This window comes from Plectrocnemia conspersa, unplaced genomic scaffold, assembly GCF_051122295.1.
Source record: "Plectrocnemia conspersa isolate PC_06_02 unplaced genomic scaffold, ASM5112229v1 ptg000011l, whole genome shotgun sequence".
NCBI lineage: Eukaryota > Metazoa > Arthropoda > Insecta > Trichoptera > Polycentropodidae > Plectrocnemia > Plectrocnemia conspersa.
Window position 1 is genome coordinate 7,092,868 of NW_028277175.1, and position 21,989 is coordinate 7,114,856.

The window sequence follows — 21,989 nt, forward strand, 5'->3', positions numbered from 1 at the left end:
GTGGTACGAAGAACCAGTGAAAGTCAACTTTTACACTCAAATTCGTTTATTGCCACAATTACCACCCGATGGCTTTAAAAAAAAGGACAATTTAAATGAGTAATATATAAAATAGTTGTTTACTTAAACGAATTAATTGAGCAATACTTATGTCCAACTTTTCAAAAATCATGTACAAAGATCAACTATCGACATAAACATTTAAACAAAAATAATGAATGTACTTATTCTACACATAAAATATGAATAAAGAAAAAAAATACAAAGTTATTATAAGCTTGTTAGCTGTGGAAAGGGGGAGAAGAGGCAGATGGATCGAGATCGACAATTCTTATTGTGTAATATAATAAATATTGATATTAATCTAAAGCATATTACACATCTTCTATAGTCTGATTTTAGGTTTTAGTAAGTCTATTTTTAAGTTTTCTTATAAAATTGCTGAAAGCCGCATTTAATTTATTTCGAAGTTGTGACTTTGTATGTTTCCATGTAATAATTTATTAATAAAAAAATAATATATTTTAAACTTGAAGCAAACACTTAATTATATTAAATAATTAAAAATACTCTTAAAAATTTTTAATATATTTTATATTATTTTAATATTACTAATTATGTATGAATTTAATTAAAAATGATTAATTTTGAAATAATTTTAAATAAAATATTCAGTGTTGCCAGTAGAGCGGCGCTCGCAAATCTCGTCTCTTTCTTTCCGGCTGTCACCTTAGTTGCAGTACCTCAAAAATGGTGAGCAAATAATCCGGCGATATCTTGACGATCCTCGGTCGGATTTACGCAAAATTTCGTTATTTTCATCCGCGGATGATGGCCGAAATGATTTTATACAATATTGACATGACGCTCGACAAAACTTGACGTGTTTTATTTTCAGGCCAAACGCACGAAGAAGGTCGGAATCACCGGCAAATATGGTACCAGATACGGTGCTTCGCTCCGTAAGATGGTCAAGAAGATGGAAATCACTCAGCACGCCAAATACACATGCTCCTTCTGCGGAAAGGTACATAACATAACCTAAAAATAATGATACATTTAGTGTGGCGTATACTTAAAGATTGTTTGGCGTTGATTTGAAACTATTTAAGTATTCATATTGTAAAGTGTTTAGGTATTTTTGAAGTGGATTGTTCCTTGTTTAACAATATAAATATATTCATATTTATTAATTAACTGCTATGCAAATTAGTATATGTACATGATTGTACAATATTGGTTGCTATCATCTGTATCTTGAATTGCTTCAGAGATGTCCAAATATTTGCTTGTTATGATGTACGAAGTTAGCGATGACATGTTAATTCGTTTCTATAAAATTTTAGGAAGCCATGAAGCGTGCTTGTGTTGGCATTTGGTCTTGCAGGAGGTGCAAGCGAGTGGTAGCCGGAGGTGCATGGGTTTACGCTACCATTGCAGCCAGTTCTGTCAGATCCGCAGTCCGACGACTCCGCGAAAACGTTTAAACGCTACCACAAACACCTTAAGCTCTAAGTTTAAATAAATTAATAAAAAAATATACGATTTTTATTTATAAACCATTCAAAGTAATGATATTCCATTTATTATTAAGTTACTCTAACATTGATACTTTGGTAATTTAAATCTGAGTGATGGGTAAAAGAATTTGAAAATCATTATCACTACTGACTACTTTCGATAAAATTGTTTCTAATTGCTGGTGTAGCTTTAAACTCGAGGATAATTTATTATATCTCGATTATACTAATTGTAATTGCATTGCCCTGTAAAATAAGAAAATGGTCAAGATGATATTCACTGTTTTTATTAATTTACAACAATAATATAATAGCAATTACCATGAACTTTCAGCAAATTGAAAACGCCTTATATAAAATTAAAACAGGTGATTTACACTTGATGATTTCGAGAAAAAGTATAAAGCCCAAATTTGACGAATAAATGACAAAATAAATCTCTGGAATATGATTTGTCTCATTTTTCACCATTTTTTTAAGTCTTTCATCTTGCTTTTTACTTCAATAATCAATATTTTTTCGTGTTTAACTCTCAGATGAAAAAATCATTTTATTAGGCTGGAGTATAGTTTTACACAGGGTCGTCATTTAGGGGAGGGGGTGGCAGGTGCGACATTTGGCTAGAAAAAAGCATGTCTTAATGAAATACTATGAATGTAGTCCAAAATTGATCCTAAAAATATTTTACAAATATGTAATTATATTGGGATATATTTCTACTAGTGAATATATAATATATCTGGCAGGTGCTAGTGAAATTATATGATTTCAGTGAAATTATTATGCTGCTTTAAAATGTCTATAAAACTCCTTTGACAGTTGCAAAACGTCCATTTGCTTTCAAACTTCAAATCCAATTTGAATTAATGAAAGTTCTAAAACTAATTATAGTTTTAGAACTTTCATTAGATCAATTCCAAAATACAAAGTAAGCCAACTCGTCTCTCAGGGAAGAATAAGCCGAAGAAATACAGACACGTTACATATTGCTTCTTAGTTTGTCTAGATTTAGATATAGTACGTTTTAAAAATATCATAACTCTCCTTACCGATATTACTATGGACTTCTGATATAAGAGTGTTAGTCAAAGTATATTCAAACAGAATTTTGGTCAATAGGAGTGCGTAAAATAATTATCACTTCTCAGAAGTCAAAAATTTACGTCAAAAGCTATAAAATCGTGTCGGCGCTGTCGTAATGGGAACGGTCGGTAATGAGCGTAAGTGGAAATCGAATAAAGCTCATCTAACCCGGATTTTGACCAAAAGGAAAGCACAAAAAACAATTATCCTTTCTCAGCACAAAATAACCCTCAAGGTTGTAGGTTTGATATGTTGCTGAATAACTTAGATACATAGTGTGCAATAGAGCATGGTTATAAAGGCATTGAACACATAAAAGTAATTAAGACAACGATCCTGAATTACCCATTTAAATGCAAATCGATTTAAAATTCGCCATGATTGATGAATGTTTCTTTCATTCAAAACACATATACATATGTGCTGGCAGTATAAAATATAAATTAATTCTGCTAAGAGAATTCTTTTCCTTATTCTAATTAAATTTTTATTCACTAACATAATTGGTTCCAACACCAAGGGAAACCTTTTTATGAACTTCTGTTCAGTACATATAATATAAATTATAGAGTATTTCATAGATTTTTTACGGACCACAATATATATTGTTTAAAACAGTGCTTACCAAATTGGGGGTCGTGGCCCCCTGGGGGGAATTTTCGTAGGATTTCTCGCGTGGGCTGCGAAAATATTCATTAGAAAGTACAAATATTTTTCCACATTACATATTTAGGGAATGTATATATTTAAGTCTGTTAAATAATAACACATTATATAAAACATATTTATATACACAGAGAAGATGATGTAAGCACATGCGCAGGAATATTGCATATTATAATTGTAATAATTACTGCAAAATAAACCCTTTAACTAGAAAAAAAATGTTTAGAGGCCGGGAATTAATTCTTTTAGATTTAGGGGGCCGTGACATGAAAGTAATTAGGAAGCGCTGGTTTATAGGATAGGGTAGAAGAAAAAAATTATCAAGGTAATAAAATAACAGTATCAAATCAGTCGTAACAATTTATTTTGTCTAATCTTCATATTGTGACTACAACAAAACAATAATGTTAACGTTGCTAATAAACATCATATTAAAAATGGAATGAAAATTCATAAAACGCAATAGATGACACAAAAATTTATTGTCAAATTTTCGTCAGGATATAATTTCAAAATAAAAAAAAATGTTATAGTAATTTGTACGTGTTACTTTTAAGAAGCGAAATTATTGATTTAAGTTTGAGGCACGTGTATAGAGGTAAATGCTTATTACGCCATTTGCACTTTCGTTAACATCGTCAAAATAGATATAATTTGAGACGATACATTTAAAAATATAAGTAGTGTAGAAGAAAATGCTAGAAAAAGAAGCAATTGTGTATGTCTTATTCTACGATTTTTATACATTGTAGATAAAAAAATAGATTTGATTTAGATGTATAATATACACAAGAGTCGCTCATCAGCTTTTCGTGAGTTAAATAATGAATCTTGTGATTAGCGCGAAAGAGATTGGCTGAGAGCGAATTCGTAGAATACACAGCTTATAAAATTTATACAATATATAAAAAATTAACGACTCCACGCCGTCAGATAAGTACAATAAATGCTTTTGTTAAATATAGACATCATCGTTTTAATGCCTACAATATATTGGAATCGATCTCAAAAGTCAGAGTTGAAAATAAAATTTTATAATATATACACAACAAATTTGAATCGACCTCTGAAACTTTCGAGTCGTCTTTGTATCGTCAAAGTATTGTTTCAGTCTTAAGATTTTAAATTTACGATCGAAGAAATCAGAGTAGTCTGATATTTAAAAAACGTTTACAACACAAGTCGGGTATCACATGATCAACAATTTGATATCATCATAAATATATAAATTTAATCTATTGCACCCGATTTAATGATATGTATTATATAAAAAAGTACACTGTTCCATTCTTAAGAGCTAATACTTAATAACATACATGTATATTTTGATGATCCTGAAATGACTTTAATACTTAATTTTGATCAATTTATTTAGATTTGCCTAAAAGAATCCCTAATTTTGTTCAATATTGTCTAGAAGAATATAACGCACAATATTATGTACAAGATGGCAGTCAATTTAGAATATAAATAATAATAAAAAAAATTAAAAGGCACAAAATCAATACATAAAAATTGACAAGAAATAATATTATCTAAAAAAAAATTATTAACCAACAATCTTAAACTACAAGTTAAAAGTATTTTACCGACGGGGTTTACCCTGACAAGAAACGCTTCATTGAAAATTTACAATAAATTACAATTTTTTTTATTAAATTTAAATTATGATAATTAAAACTAAAACTTATCATGTATATTTTTTATACTTAGTATTAGCGATATGCAATTCTATATAGTTTATATATGTATTTTAGGAATTATAATACCCATCCAGTTTATTTAAAATAAAAAAAATGTTAATAAAATAAATCTGAGATATATAAATAAATAATCTTGTATTAAAAAATATTAATATCTATTAAAATGTCAAACTATAATTTCTATTAATGATAAAATCCTGCAATGAAAGATAGTAATATATTATGTAATATCAAAAGTAGTATGTTCGTTCGGAATGTGGCATTTTTAATAACCTACAATTTGATTTTTACAATATATTTATAATAAAATTATATCTTTCATAAATCATACAGGCATATATGCAAGCATTGCATTTCGTTTAACAATTTATCAGAAGCTATGTAAACCTATACTATCTTTATAATAATTAAATTATGTATATATAAATCTTCAATTGCACCATTCTCTTAAATACGTAATGAATTTAAAACACGATATCCTTTTTGTTTTCTCTCTCTCGCGGTAATGTACACGTCAATGATATAAATAAGTGATCTTCTAGTTTTTCTCATCATATACACTCTTCGGAAGACTAATATTTGAATCACACGATATCTGAAAAATAAACAGAAAATTATTACAATGGTAATCAGAAGAATGAAGCGCATGAGAACATAGTTTATATAAAAATGCTGGAAATTTAAAATTTGAATCAAAGTATTTTATAGTATGGCTTAAAATTTGTACTTTCGATAAAAGACAAAAGAACTTACCAAAAAAAATATAAAAATTTATATCAAATCACAAAAGAGTATAAATAATTAAACTATATCTAAGAACAATTAATCAAACACAACGAATTATAAATTAAGCACAGTGACTGTTTGAGTGTCATTTAAATTAAATTATATTATTTTCCTTGCATTTTAAATTTATCTGTTCGGTTTTATAGCAAAATACACATTATTATAAATTTCTTAGTATTACACATGTGACATCTATAGTCTATTTTTTCCAACAGTCAGTCGACAATAACAAATGCACATATACAATTATAAAACACGTAAAAACTAATACTAAAGGCAAGGATTATAAATAAATCATATTTTAAATACTAAATATAAAACTACTTATTGAAAAAAAGCAAATAAAATCGATTTGAGGAATCAATTCTAGTTTACATTAATAAAAATGACTGAATATTTAATTCTATCATATTATCTAATTCTCACATATAAATTTCAACCTTATCCTTAACATGCTCAACACATTTTTTCCATATTTCTGGCGTTATTGTCCCAAAAGCCTCATAAAATAATTCATACATTTCTGAAAATTTCTTAAATGAAATTTGAAAAAAATCTTATAATGAAACATTTTGTATACTTGAGCAACAAAGGTAGTCATTTTCTCTCTCAATATTTTATGCGCCTTTATTTTTTTTTCGAAATGTGATAAGCTTCTTATCAACAAAAAAATATTTTTACATTTTTGAAAAACACTAGTGAACAGAATGTTTATTAGCCGGGTCTACTATGACCGAAATTCGCAGAATTCGTTCGATAAACGAAACAATGTTGGAAAGGTCCACTTTATTATCGTTTAACGATACTAAAAAAAGATATACTGTAACCTTTGTATAATACGACAAAACGAAAATAGATAATTTATTGAATATCCAGTTAAATTTTCAGATAAAAATATTAACTTTTTGTGTTGTAGCAATATTAGTTTATGCTTTTTCGCAAATTAATAACAATACTTTTGGCGTTTGCTAATTTGTCTCTGCGAAAGTTCAAGGCCTATAAGTGTTAATAAAAAATAAAATATGTTTAAAAGTTTGTCAAAGCTTTCAAATAAAGACGAAAAAGAGCAACAAATTTCACACTGATTTCAGCTGAAATTAGTGTGAAATTTGCAAGTTGTACATATAAAACAAGTTATCTTATCGTACATTGTTATTGAGTTATACTTAACTGTTTTAATTTGATGAAAGCATATAAAGTAATTAAGATTATAACAAGCGATATTACAGAAAGATTGTTATGCTCGTCTGGATTTGATAAATTTTTATTAAGATGCATCAGATTGAAGAGAAAAAACAATAGATTTTCTTCATCATTTGCTCTATAATTCTGTATGAATTCTAGTCTATTAACTTCCAAGAATCAGTGACATGTGATTGATTTTTTTGAAGGGTAAGCATCGACACATGTAGTGACACAGGGCTATTAGTTTATAGAAAAAATAATACTAACAGATAACTGTTCGGTGATCGAATCGGATGTGACTAGCTGCCGTGTCCGTTGTGATGGACTGGCGCGTGGCCTCCGTCCGCTTGCCACTTGAACTTGGTGTCCATAAGCCACTGTTGGCCGGGACCACCCGTGCACGGTTTCAGCACTGGCGTTTGCGTGTCTGATGAATCGGGTCTCTGTAGACAAGACCCTGTGTTGCTGTGTTTGATTGTTTTCGCCTAGAGCAATTAAAACGATATTAAAACACACGATTATATTAAGTGTTGATTTATATATATGGCACTCACAACTGTTTCATAGTTCCAGGCTTGATTGCCACCCATGCCGTGACATCTCACGAGCTTTACGGGACCTTGAGGACTAGCAGCGTCAAGGCAATTATCGTCCGACATGATTTGTTGTCGTTTTGTGTAAGCAAACACTTGATTTCCGCCTAATTCGTGACAGTATGATATGCCAACGTTTTCGCCAGATTTATGGCCCATTGTGTCTAAGCAGTTCTGCGTTTGTACGTTTCTTATCTGAAATTATGAACATATATAGTAAACATTGCATCGAGTTAATGCTCTATAAAATATATAATCAGAGTTAATGTGCAAGTGTTTTAGAACGACTCGGCGGAGGTTGTAAATTACATATGACTATTCTTTCAGATTGTTTCAAAAGGTAAATCGAATATAAATATAGAGATTAAGCTGGTGCGACTTATAAAATGTCGTCTTAATTAAATTATCTTACAAGTTTAGACCTCTGATAACTTTAAGCCTTGGTGGTCAATAAAGAAGACACTCACGCATTATAATTAAATTTAAGAAAATAGTTAAGCAGTGTAATTAATTATGTCAGAGGCAACACATTAATTTTATTCAATTGACAGGCGACAAAAATTTTATCAACTATATAGTTTATTACCACAACATAAGACTAATTCTGGAAGTTGGTAGCCTTATTATGCTGTTGAGGAATTTGAGTCGAACAAAACTGTGCGAAAGAATGCTGTTATTTAATTGAGGAAATGTTCTTGAGTGGCCATATTTATTTTTTTGAAATAACAATAGTAATAAAAAGGTATCAAAAACTCAATATTAAATAGATATAAAAATGAGACGGGTGCGAAAAATAGTTTTAAAATAAATTATACTCACGTCGCCAAGGTAATAATAATCCAAAGGCATCTGACTCTCTGGATATACATTCTCTAAGTACCATCGGAAACTTTTGCATTTTAATTTATCTCTGAGATCTTTACGCTCAGTTATATTACCGACAGGTACCATTCTAGCACCTAGGTTATAAAAAAGTTAAAAAAGATTAGCATAACCATACAGTAAGAAATATAAATATGTGTAAATATAAATAGTATTAAAACAATGTTAATGCCAATGATTGCAACTATGAATACGCAAATTAAAATCACTACCACTTTTATGCTTAAAATTCTAAAGTTAATAATTTATTAATTAATAATTTAGTCATTAGTTATGTTACTTTTGATGATTCTATAATAACACAGAGTACGCCAGAAAAATTAATATTTATTATTTTAAATACAAGTTGAATTTAATTGAATATTCGATTTGAATATAACGTTTTTCTGGCGTGCCCCTCGAATATATTTAATGAGAATGAAAATGACCAAAATGGTATGAATGTTTAGTGCGCAATTTAAAAAATAGGATTAGTACAATGAACCTGGGTTGATACTGTAGTAGAAATTCTTCCACGAGTCAAGCCATACTTCAGCGAGACGTGCATTATTGTGATTAACAATGCGGCTGGTCCCCCCGGGGAACGAGTATGGTGTCGACTTTCTAAAAACGTGCCCCACATGCGAGCATGGCGCAATCTCCAGGGTGCCCCCGCACATCCACACCTGTGGCCCCCCGAATCGATCACATGCCACAACACAAAAGCGAAACACGGCAAGAAACAACACAATATTGGGTTAGTATTGCTGTCAAGTTAGGTATATATTGTATATCATTAAAACTAATGTACGAAGTTAATATTATAACTAGTCTACTGACGATCAAAAATAGTTATTTGTAAACTGGTGATGACATTTTGCAAATAACTTATTTTATAATCATTCCGCTTTACCGTGACTTATGAGAAAAATTCACATGCTCTCCCACTCTCATACTTCTTTCCACTTTTGATGTAATAACGATGTTTACGAAGCTCTATGAAGTTTGATATTCAATTCGTAGACGAAATAAATTAGGATTTGATTAAGTTCAGTTTTCTCAATTCAATTTAAAGCTATGGAAGATGCAGTTAATTTACAAAAAGTTCATTTTCATTTTTTTCAAGACTAAAAATTATTTAGTGTTTGTAATCTGTTCTTGGTGAGTCTATAAATCGAAAAGTATCATATACTACTTAATTGATTGATTTAAAAAATGGTAGAATGAACTTAAATACATTGAGCGCAACAGTTAACAAAGAAAATATTGCTACCGTAGAAAAAAAAAAATGTTAGCATTTGGAAGAGCTATTATGAAGTGCACATCACTTCCAGAAAATTTCATGAGATTCTGCATGTCAACCAATTTTTTTTTAAAAAGTTTTGGGATCGTAAACGGATAAATTATTATTGTTTATTTTCCATATACTATTTCAATCTGCTTAGTGAATTACAATATCTAAATTTGATCAAGAAAGCTGTAAGTTCAACTTACTGCAAAATTTATTTATTTTAAAATCTTCCATTGTATCTGACAGGCGTAAGCCCAATACGTTACAACGGGGTAAATATGTACAAGTAATTATTAACCACCAGACTGAGAGTCTGGAAATCAGTGATATCTATATTATTAATTATAAATTATTATGTGTAATATAATTTATATTTAATAGATGCCATTGTAGCTGAGGCCGACTTGTTTAAATAATAGTGCATTTTTTATAAATAAAAATTCGAGTGGTGCTATCGAACTGTGCTATTCCGTCCTTTAATGATAAACATTTGTTTGTATATCATATTAAAAGAAACGAAAAAAATAGAGGGGAACTCTTTGGTTGCAGTCTTATAAGAGTACTATATAAATATCGATGTAATACATAATAAAAAATATATTATTTACTCTTAGCCACTTGAACGCCAGCGACTCACCGGTGGGTACTTTGATGATTATTTTTTTAAACAAATTCATTTTTTAAAAGAAGTTCACGAATTATTTAAAAAATATTTTCTATTAATTATTAAAGATTATTATACTAGCTTCATTATTCAGTAAACCAAATATTTTCTATTTATTAAAATAAAGAGATACATACGCGTGAAGTGACTCACTAAAAAGTCGCTGGCGTTTAAAGGGTTAAAGCAAATATTCTATAGCCCATTAAAAATATGAATGTGGTTCTTTCTTCAATGATGACATCGGTTACGGTAATTATCGATAAAGTGGCAAAAGCCAAAGGGTTAATATATTTTATTATAAAGTTTTGTTGGAGTGGATTGAACAGCAAAATTGCAAATACATACGGTCAAAATCTTAAACTTCAATAAGAGTGACGTCATGTGTCAGTAGAGAGGTGTTTGTTAATTTACAGCTAAAAAATTATGATGTAAAAGAGAGCATGTCCAATTTAACTGTCTGTCACCTTACAAATACACTTTTTGTTAATATCACTATTATTGTTAACTAAACATGTGAGCATTAGTGTAAAAATGTGAATTAATTATTAATAGTAAACACTACACACAATCCTTGAATCCTTATTGTTCAGTTGATTTGGATGGATGAATGGTTATTACTAATGGTATAAAAAAATGTTAGGTTAATCTATTATATGTATTATTATTGATTAGTAAGAATACGTTAATACACTATAATTAGTCAAAATCATAAGAAAAAATGTTATTAGTTGTTATTGTTTCTATTATGCCATGGAACCTCTAAAATAATAGCTAAAAAAATGTGTTATAATGAGAACTGTGACTATGACATCTACGTTTGTTTCCATTTTTTAATATACAGGATGATCCAATACAAAAAATTAAGTATGTAAATAAAGTTAAATAAAAATATATTTTAGGACAAGTCTGCATTTGTTGTAACGTACAACTAAAAAATTTCTTCATATATATGTATATTTAGTAAAATATCTAACATTGATTCAAAAAATTATAATTATTTAAATAGCAATTGGTCCGCCCTGTATTAATCGCAATATATAACCATCTGTTTTAAACATCATTATTAATAACAAAACTGCTTCAGGCGTCTCAAATTAAATGCGTAACATTAACCCTTTCACCGCGGCTAATATTTTTGCACGCCATTTCTAAATTTTTAATATATGGGGGGCACCTATTCATGCCATATATTTAAATAATATTATGGTTCAATAAATTCAAGTGATTTACAGCCTTAAATTATACTAAATAACCATATTAGGCTCAAATGTTTATGGTACCTTTAGGTGCCTGATGAGTACTGGCGATTTTCTTGATGACTTCTATAGAAGCCATCCGTGGTGAAAGGGTTTAAAAGCAAACGATTGATGCAAACGGCTCCTATATCTTGACTATCCGCATGCATCCGTTATAAATTCATGTATTCTTTGTTATAAAATGTATAAGCTGATGTTAAAAATGATGATTGTATGATTAAAGCTTCGAAAGCGAATTTGATTAGTACATGTCAATCCTGGATTGAATCGCATTAGACGAATCAATCCAGCACTGAGTTAGTTGGTTAAAAATATGAAACACAAATGATCAGCTGGGAACTGTTGTTGTTTTTTTGCTTAATCGTTAAGATGTGTTATTAAATCTTAATGATGCCGTTCGGTTAGTTTCACGTGTCCAACCTGGATTCATGGCGTAATAGAAATCTCTCCATTCGTCCATCCAAACTTCGGCAACACGCGCAGCGTTATGCAATACGATTCGACTGACTCCTCCGGGGAAAGTGTACGGAGACTTGTCTCTGAATACGTGTCCGACGTGCGAGCACGGTATAATTTCGAGTATACCGCCGCACTGCCACACCTACGCCGTCGTCATAATGGCCACACATTTAGATATATATTACATTGAAATAATAATAATAATAACATAAATCATCATCCTAGTCCAATTACCGTAAATGAGTATAAGTTACAAAAATGTGGAATAGAACTAGGCTGACGATGTACGTAAATAGGATTGTAAAAGTAAGCATTAAAAAAAATAAGATGCATACCCTGAAGCTCATTTCTAAGTTTTCACCGCCCCATATGTCCATGCCTTCGTCGTAAGAACCTACTTTATAAAAGTATTCCTTATCGATGGCAAATAATCCACCGGCCATGGTCGGCGATCTTAACGGAGCCGTCCGATCGCCGCCTCGTCTGGCCATCTCTCGTTCGGGTACACGATACCTAAAAATATAATATAATAATAATTTTATACTGATACATAAATAAACATGCCTCTGAATAAACTGACAAAAAAGTTAACCGGACTCCCGTGCAAAATAAGGAAATTGTGGGGTAAATAAACAAAAAAATAGTTTTTGAGAATTGACAAAAGTAAATAAAAATAATGAATATTATAGATTATTAACTTGGGATATATTTAAAAAAATAGATAACATATTATGTACCATCTAAAGTTCAATTTCCAGTTAAAACCGCCCCATGTCATATCAGAAGCTGTTATATACTCGAACGTTTCATCAGATATGACGTCGATGATTGGACAAACGACGGTGGTTCTGTCTTCGACAATCCTTGCAAGAAGAGGCTCTAACCAGCCCTCTATTGAAAAAACAAATCAAATTTAGTACAATAGAAAGTAGTTTAGTATTAGAATAAATTAGCACATTACTAGTCCATTCGTCGCTTTCGACTATTTCTCAAATAAATCACAACATTTAAAACAAAAAAATTGTTAAAACCAGAGCTTAGAACCGGAACTGAACCGAAAAAATATATTGGTTTATTCGGAACATTATCGGAACAAATTATAATTTTTAGAGAAATCAATTTCAATCACAATCCTCCAGTAAAACATCCAATGAAAATGTAGCCGATTTAGAGTATTTTTTAAGAAGTAAAGAATTGCCAATAGACAAATATATTCCCTATTTCTACAGATGTGGACATTGAATTTATATTGAATAACTTTAATCATGTACAAGATTAGACAGAAAAAAATATTATAGAATTTTGGGAGGAAAATAAAAATACAAATCCTCATTTATACAAAATTGCAGTGGTTTTTTAGGAGCTCCAGCAGCACAAGTTAGTGTTCTCTGGTTTATAGTTTATTCTACGTGCAATAGAAATAATTTAAATGAAATTACATTGAAAGAAATTTTAATAATTAGCGGTAACTATAAATTTGTTTCGTTTAATAAATTATATTATCATATATTATAGTAGACCCCCCAATAACACGGTAAATTGAGGACGTGTAGTTGGGGGACTAGAAAACACTCATACAATTTTTTACAATATGTATGTACAAATCAGGTGCGTATGGTGAGATATACTCCCTTTGTCTCGCTCACACATAAAGTAATAGCACATCCCCAATTTACCGTGTTATTAGGGAGTCGACTGTATATACTTCTAGTTATAATTATTATAACTTTTATTAATTATATAATATTATTGTATCAATTATTACAAAAGAAGGAATAAAATGTTATAAATTATGGTAGAAAATATTTTTTTAATACAAGTAAAAACATTTATAAAATTTAAAAATCAATAACTTGAAGCTGAATGAAAACCGAAAAATCATTAGAAATGAGTTTTCATTTTCAAAAACTCATAATTAATATTTAAAAATCAAGACTTGATTCGAAAACAATCAGTAATTCTGTGTATATATATAAAGTTATTTTATACTTGTGGCAAAAAACTTTACCGATTGATTTATTAGTATGTGTTAAAAAATGTTAAATATGATAACAAAAAAATGGGTTAATTATATTCACTTTATGGTCGGAATTTTAAAATTTTATGTGAGCACATACATATGTAGATAAAAAATAATTGGAGAAATGTTTGCGGTGATAACTCATGTTCGCTATCCATTAAATATTTTCATTCATATTAAAAATTACCACACCCATTTCAATATCAAGGTAATTTTATGCATTACACATAAATTTATATATCAGAAACAAAACATTATTGACAATAATTGATTCACCTAATAATAATCATTTATTGTTAGTAAAATTTCGACACAACAAAAAGTTAACAATGAAAATATAGTATTGCCCAATACTTCCTAGTATCAATTGCTCAATGAATTCGATTCAAATCAATGACTAAAATTAATGAATCAACTCAACCTGTGCATTCACAATGGGCGTCGAGGAATGTTATAACATCGCCGGTGACATGTTTAGCGCCCAAAAGTCTAGCTCTGATGAGTCCGGATCTTTTCTCAGTTCTGTAAACATGCGTCGGAACCGGTAAACTGCTGACGTAATCTTCCAACTGTCTTCCGAGATGAGCTATACCATAAAATAAAGTATTAAAATACACTCTACATATTGGTTTATGGTAAATTAAATTAACCTTTTTCACTGGCGTCGTCTACGAGAATGATCTCTTTTAACAACGGTCTCGGAGATCGGTTTATGACACTCCAGACCGTTCTTAATAAGGTGGTCCAGGCTTCATTATGGAAGACTATAACTATACTAGTGGTCGGTAAGAGTTGAGGATATACTTTATTCTTGCATCTATATTAAAAAAAAAAATTAGATGCTGTATAAAAAAATAATTTCAGGAGCTTTATTAATATAGATTATCGTACCCGTCCATTCGCACATCAGTTAAAGATCTATTCAGTGAGATCATATCACTAGCCATTAAATTGAATTGATTTTCTTTGAACTTCTCCTTCATGAGAGCTTCTTTCTCCGGTGGGATGTGTACTGCTCTTCCTGTGAACGTTTTCAAATGAATTAATTATCTATAATTTTGATTATGGGCAATTTAATAATTTACCCATTTCCCCGGCGAATCCAGGATGCTCCAGCACCACAGGAGCTGGTTTCCACCGTTTCAGATGCGACGGAACGTATGCCACCAACTGATTTATGCTCTCTTCGTTAAACAGATATTTTTTGCCGACTATCAAAGATTTCTTTTTTGAATTTACGTGCTCCTCGAAACTGTTGTCGCCGATCAGCTTCTCGTTATGTACGGCCGGCTAAAATTGAATGTTTTGCATATTCAAAAGATCTCGGTCGACGGCATACAATGAAAGTTTAACGGATCATTGACTGTGTTTGTGTTTTTAGTTTGAGTTTGAGCAGGTGTTGTATGAACGTGAACAATGAAAGCATTTCTTTGAACTGTAAAAGCTAAAAGTGTATCAGTGTTTGTCAAGTGTGTTGACGCAAAGTGACCTCTATTGTTAATGCCATACAAGATCATCAAACTAAGAAAACGAGCAAACAAAGAATTGATTTGAAAAGAGTAACACTAGAAACATATATATTTTTTTAGAAACATGTGTTTCTATCGAGATTTTATTTTATCATGCCTGAATCGATTAGCTGGTTGTTAAATATATACATAATACAATAGTTTTAATTGCATTCAAAGAACAATAGTTGTGATTAAAAAATTATCAACATTATTTTGCTTCACAATTTTTTTTATATGTATTTTACAAAATCATTAATAAGAAAGATTTATTAATTTGTATATTCAGTGCGATCTTTGTCCTTGTTTTGAATCAGTTGCAAGTTTAATCGAGATTCGACTTGGAAAGCATTCTTCATCAATATGATTTGCAATTATTTATTACAATATTTGAAGAAGTACCTTTTAAGAGCAGTTATGTTTACGCTATTGCCTTGAAGAGATGAAGTTTTTGGTAGGCGAAGTCATGGTGTAGTATTGAGTTGCGAAACCATGGAGAATTTGACACGATTCTTAATGAAATATTTGGCTAGGATTGAAATTTTATTGAGTACTTAAGATTGTTAATTATGTATTCCCAAACCAGAGAAGCATACGAAATTGCATTTTTATTATAGATTCATGAATTAAAAATTCATATTTAATTCCACGAAAATTTAAAATCTAATATGAGACACTCTTCCTGAGATTTGCAGTGACTATTTGTCGAATCATTTTTATAGAAGCATATAATCGCTATTGGCATATTGTTTGTGCAGTTTAGATGCGAAAAAATATTTTTGGGATCGATTTTGGACTTTATTTTTAGATTTTTTTTAGGGATAACCCAAGAATTTATGGTTTAGAATTAGGGAGATCATTTTAGCTTTTTCTATGGTAAGGGCAAAAGTTGACCAGTTGTCATTTTTTATGATTTCGATTTCATTAATCTTTTGAGAAGTTAATTTATCCACATTTGTTAATTTGTTAGTATACTCCTGGGATTGAGTTAATTTTACGTATTATTCCATCATTATTTCTGTTATTTATTTATTATTATTTTATATTGCATTTGTAGTAACTACTAAAAAAAACAGTGACTCATAACGTTTTATTGTTTTGATTTATTTTACTCGTATGTTTTAATAATTTATTTCAACACTTGTCTATTATTAAATTTCGTTAATTTATTTTACATATTTTTTATATATTATTCAGCATCTGTGGATTTGTTATATCAATTCAGAGACAAAATATTTTTTATAAATATAACATAAAATATTTATTATTATGTTAATTTATTTCGTACTCTTTAATTTATTGGTGTTAAAATATATTTATAGAAATCTTTTACATTAAATTACATTTAAAAAAATATTATATAAATATCATATTTTTTATCTATTATTTTCTTAGTTATATATGTAAATATATAACTATCTGGGGTACCTCAAAACAGTGAAAGATGGACCACCGTACATGTACGGAGATTCATTTTTCTGGTCAATTCAAGGTCCTCCCCTTTAAATGACGCCCCTGGGATATTCTCCAGTGAAAGCCTCTGAGGATATGGTTCTGAATTCGCAAGTAACATCTAAATCCGAACTATTCACTGAGCAAGATTTTATTATTAATAATGTTTTCGAGTAGTAGTATATTTGTTCGTGATGGGCAGTAGTTACAGACCGATAATTAGAAAAAAGTGTAAGGTTCGTATCCAGTTTATGAATAACTATTACACCAGTTTGCTTACACGCTATTGGAAAGAATAGACCAGCATATATGTGGCACGTAGGTGAAAGAGAAAGCTAAGATGTGCTTCAATTTTGATTTAACTCTATTTTAAAAAATGCATAATTTGTCACGGTTTTATATAGGAAATAAACAATAGCGTTAAGAGCTGATGACGCAAATATGCGTCATTTATACAAAATAAAACAATGAAAATGATCCTCGAATATGTTAAAAGAGAATATTTTACAATAAAATCTAAATCTTGAATTTAGGACGATTATATTTTCATAAAAAAATGGCGACCAAAATATAAAGTGTTAATATTTTTTATTATTGCTGATACAGTTCTAGATTTATCTTATAAGGAGAAAAACATTGATTTTAAGCACTTCTTTTGCGTGAAAATAGCAACTATATAGTTTAAATTGTAACAGTGTGGATTTGGTAAAATCTTGCAAAGAAACTAACTTTTTTTCGAACAAATTTATAATTTTTAAATAACGTTTAGAAGTTTTTTCTTTGCTTAACGTTTCACAGAAAGTTAGATGCTGTTTAACTAGTGACTATACATTTGAAATCTCAGTCTGCTTTGATTGAATTTGACGTCTATGATTTGGTTGAAATTATTAGTTATTCCATCAAACGAATTAAATGAATACGAAGAGAGAAACGCCAAATTGGTAGAGTCACAAGGATCAAGACGATTAAAAATATATGTCTTCCTCAGTAGAATTAATTAAATTAAGCTCGAGACAATATTAATAAGTGGATAAAATTTTGGGAACACTTTATTCTGGTTTCCGATTTCCTGCACAAAATCAAAATTCTCTACAATTACTTTCATAGCTCGATTTGAAATAAATAATATGATATATTTATAGGCAATTATTAAATGACAGTTGGCAAGTGTCAGATTTTGTCTATTGACAAATAAACGAAAATGAAAATAAAATTAGGTCAGTTTCCAATCGAAAGGATAGAATATGGTTAGCAAGTAAAGTTATAAAGATAAGGCCGATTCGTGACCAATTACCGATAAGAATCCGATCGGACCGACCTGCTCGTACGGTTTGCTCTTGTCGCACTTCCAGTTACCGATGCAATCCGCATAGAACATGAGGAGCATGACGTCGATCAAGAGCCACACCAGCGACGTGAGCAGTATGATGCGGCACGTGTGAATCCTGATCTTGCTCCTGAACATGTTGGCGGCTCCTTCATGCGAACTAAACGAAGAACCCTATCACAGCTGCACCATCGTCGGCGGACGTCAACAGAATGCGGATGCGCGGCGGAGAGGGGCGGAGGCGCCACGCGCTCCGACACTTTCCCACCCGACAACTCCGTCTCGCTCGCTAAAGTGACAGCCGACGGCACCTCGCTCTCTCTACGGATGATGTGTCGACTGTTTTTTTTTCGCGTGGCGGCCGTAGCGCGCAAATATACGACCATTCGTATTTCATTCATTAATTGGAATAAAAAATATATCATTTGATTTTTTTTCATTTTTAATGCTCAGTTAAATAAAACATAATTAATTATATCTAACTAAATTCAATGTTTCATTATAAAAGTTTTATTTAACATTTCATTTCGTTTTAAAATATTGATATAATATCATAAAAATCGATACTTTCACAATAACTTGATAAAAATCTCGTTTTAAACACTGTTTTATCAGTATAAATATTCTTCACTTTTAATTTTTAATCTTAAAATTTTTTTTACCCTACAAGAAATTTATGACAAATTTTCTAGTCCAAAATACAACTAAGCCAACTCAACTCTCAGGTGGAAATAAGCGGAAGAAGAAGTACAGACAGACGTCGCATCTGCATTACACTATATTTTAATAATATGATAGCTATTCTTATCGATATTACTACGGACTTATGATATGAGAGTATTGGTCAAAGTGTATTTAAACCAAATTTTGGTCAAAAGGATGGTGCAAAAACAATTACCACTTATCACAAGTCAAAAGTAATAAAATCGTGTTGGCGCCGTTGCAGTGGGAACGCTCGGTATCGAGCGCCGACACGATTTTATTGCTTTTGACGTGGATTTTTTACTTCTGAGAAGTGATAATTGTTTTTACACTCTCCAATTGGTTGAAAAGATGTGATTTATTCAATTTTCACTTATTGAAAGTCGTAATATTGCTATAAAAAATAACATAAAAATGCTAGATAACCAAGTATTTTCATTGAAATGGCACGATTTGATTGCTTTTGACATGGATTTGCTTTTCAACAAGGAGTCATTTAGGAGCAAACAAAGAAGCTAACTTGTTAGCTCTTCAGTATAAAGTCTAAAATTAAGTTTGGTCTCGTGGCACAACGCGTTTCTCAAAATCATACTTTATGTCGAAAATGGCAACTTCATTTATGGACAAAACGGACGACCAACTAGATTATGAAGTTAGGTCGTCTCCATTGCGATCGGGAGCTAAAGATGATTCATCATAGACGAAGAAAAATACTCAGCGAAAGCATCAGCAATATCCTAATCCAACAGGTAACTAAATTGTTAGGGACAGTACTAATATATCTGTATTTTGGAGTTCGAATGAATATTGTGATCAATTTACTGATTTTCGTGATTGTAGTAATTTTTTATTCATTAGTGTTTTATTAAGAACATTTATATTTTATTAAAACTCTTAATTCTTTAGGGCTTTTGCGAGGGGTCTATTTATTTATTCATTTATTATGGCCAAAACTTAGCGGCACTCTGATAAGACTAATGTGACGGCGGCGAAGGGCAACAAATTTTTTTGGTGGATCTTGGCGAGATGATAACGACTTGTGGCGGCTCGTCCACCGTTCACTTGCATATAATTCCATAACAAACATATACATTATTATAAACTCAGTAAAATACTACTGCAGCGGCCCAATCTGTGCGTAATTGCCGCCCGTCACCAAAATGTATAAATATTTTTGTTTGCAACTAATCAGCAAGCGCCATACTGTCTCATATCTTTGTGCATACGTGCATGTATTTAGTTATTTTAAATCTTTCATCGCAACATGCCAGGCGTTAGTCCGGTGCGTTACAACGGTTACAACAAAAATCAACAACTACTAAGTTAGTAGTGAGACATCAGATTGCAATCAATGTCTGTAAATCAGTGATTAAATAGTTATATTATTAATTATTATTACAGCTTACAATCAATAGATGTAACTATGCACGGTTTACCTCGATTTTATTTTAATTATTCATCACGATTTTCATCCGTGAAATTAGGAAAACCTAACCTGCGATGGTCGATCGGAATTATAATTATGTAATAATCACTAATTCCGATCGCATAAACGCGATAGAAATTGAAAAACATTCTGTTCTACGTGGGATTTGAATCCAGATCTTTTAGGTATTGGTATTAGTCACTGGCTTCAAAGCCGATTGAACAATATATAGAAGCGTATGTAAGGTGCAATTTTCTTCTACTTGCGATGCAATACGACTATTTAGTATAAACTCCTTTTGTATAAAGCTTTGGGGGGAAAATAGGCACTGTGGCGTTTAGTGCTCTAACTTAGTACGAATTGAACAAAACAGAATAGTACTGTAATTTTAGGAAAAGTATTAAAACGGGACATTTCAAGACCTCAGTCGAACAGCAATTATTACTACTGTAATTGAAGCAACTTACAATTACAACTATCGAAAATTTAAAATGATCGTTTAACTTGAAGGGATGATAAGTCACGAATAAGAAATTCAGCTGTTGACTTGTAGCTATAAACGTTGTGTGTTTTTACGTATTCTGTAAAATAATGAGAAATGTTGAGATCATGATTTCCAATTGAACTTATATAAGTGAGTAGCAGTAGACTCTAAATTCGGGTTGATAAAACAAATTTAGCATTTAACGCCAAATATGGGAAGTCTAATAATTAAATTGAATTATTTTATTTTGCATTTGTTTGCGAATTGTAAGTTTTTCGAAAATTGGCCAGTTTTTTTTATTTATCGACTGGCAGCATTTTCTGACGTATTTCAAAGCGGCCATTTTCGAAAACGCTTCTAAGAAAGTCAAACGGCAAAAATGGTGGTCTCGTACAGGGTGGAGCTAGAAGATTACGGCGAAGAGTTCTTGTACGATTTTGGACAACTTTTAAAAGATCAAAATTCTGTGGACATCACGCTAACCAACAGAGACCGATCCATCAGGGTGCACAAGCTGGTGCTGATGGCAAAGAGCACATACTTCAAGGTAATAATTGCACTTTGTATCCGAATTGCACGATCAATCACTGACACGTTCATCCAGGAGTATCTGAAAAACATCAAAGAATGCGTCGTTGTACTCCATACGAAGTTCGTCGTCATATCGTCACTAGTCGAGTTCATATATTTCGGTAAAACTTCGTTCACCAACATCGACGCCAGAGAGGTGGTAGCCGCTGCGAAGCTCTTCAAAATCAAAGGGCTCTCCGAGTTTAAATTAGAAAACGACGGTAACCTTGGTTATTACTTGTAAACATCAATTTATTAATCCTAAAAAATATAGTGTCGTCAGAAACAGTTTTTTTCATTCCAAGATTTCTTACCACCGTTTCCATCTCCTGTTATAATATCCGGAATTGAACATAATGACATAATGCGTGACGAAAGTAAGGCGAGTATTTTTTACAATTTTATATTTTTTAACGAATAGAAAATAACTTAT

General features: G+C 30.9%; 3 protein-coding genes across 5 annotated transcripts; 2 read left to right on the forward strand and 1 right to left on the reverse strand.

Annotated features, from left to right (window-relative positions):
* Nucleotides 1-708: 708 nt before the first annotated feature.
* RpL37A (ribosomal protein L37A) lies at nucleotides 709-1,545 on the forward strand. Its single transcript, XM_088196622.1, has 3 exons — nucleotides 709-753; nucleotides 899-1,027; nucleotides 1,347-1,545. The coding sequence occupies exons 1-3, from the start codon at nucleotides 751-753 to the stop codon at nucleotides 1,485-1,487; spliced, it is 273 nt and encodes a 90-aa protein (XP_088052748.1). The 5' UTR covers nucleotides 709-750; the 3' UTR covers nucleotides 1,488-1,545.
* Nucleotides 1,546-3,611: 2,066 nt separating this feature from the next.
* On the reverse strand, nucleotides 3,612-18,773 carry Pgant5 (polypeptide N-acetylgalactosaminyltransferase 5). 2 transcript variants are annotated; one of them, XM_088196473.1, is made up of 12 exons: nucleotides 18,366-18,773; nucleotides 15,173-15,377; nucleotides 14,979-15,108; nucleotides 14,738-14,904; nucleotides 14,509-14,673; nucleotides 12,805-12,958; nucleotides 12,403-12,580; nucleotides 12,029-12,209; nucleotides 8,356-8,495; nucleotides 7,498-7,731; nucleotides 7,211-7,428; nucleotides 3,612-5,567 (listed from the first exon to the last, which is right to left on the reverse strand). In XM_088196473.1, exons 1-11 carry the CDS (start codon nucleotides 18,510-18,512, stop codon nucleotides 7,243-7,245), a joined length of 1,887 nt encoding a protein of 628 aa, XP_088052599.1. In that variant the 5' UTR covers nucleotides 18,513-18,773; the 3' UTR covers nucleotides 3,612-5,567; nucleotides 7,211-7,242. The 2 variants fall into 2 exon arrangements, with proteins under 2 accessions (XP_088052599.1, XP_088052598.1); XM_088196472.1 differs by having other exon boundaries at nucleotides 18,342-18,744.
* Nucleotides 18,469-21,942, forward strand: LOC148229294 (longitudinals lacking protein-like). 2 transcript variants are annotated; one of them, XM_088196474.1, is made up of 2 exons: nucleotides 18,469-20,405; nucleotides 20,638-21,942. In XM_088196474.1, the coding sequence occupies exon 2, from the start codon at nucleotides 21,366-21,368 to the stop codon at nucleotides 21,798-21,800; it is 435 nt and encodes a 144-aa protein (XP_088052600.1). In that variant the 5' UTR covers nucleotides 18,469-20,405; nucleotides 20,638-21,365; the 3' UTR covers nucleotides 21,801-21,942. The 2 variants fall into 2 exon arrangements, with proteins under 2 accessions (XP_088052600.1, XP_088052601.1); XM_088196475.1 differs by lacking the exon at nucleotides 18,469-20,405 and having other exon boundaries at nucleotides 21,330-21,533; nucleotides 21,591-21,829.
* Nucleotides 21,943-21,989: the final 47 nt, after the last annotated feature.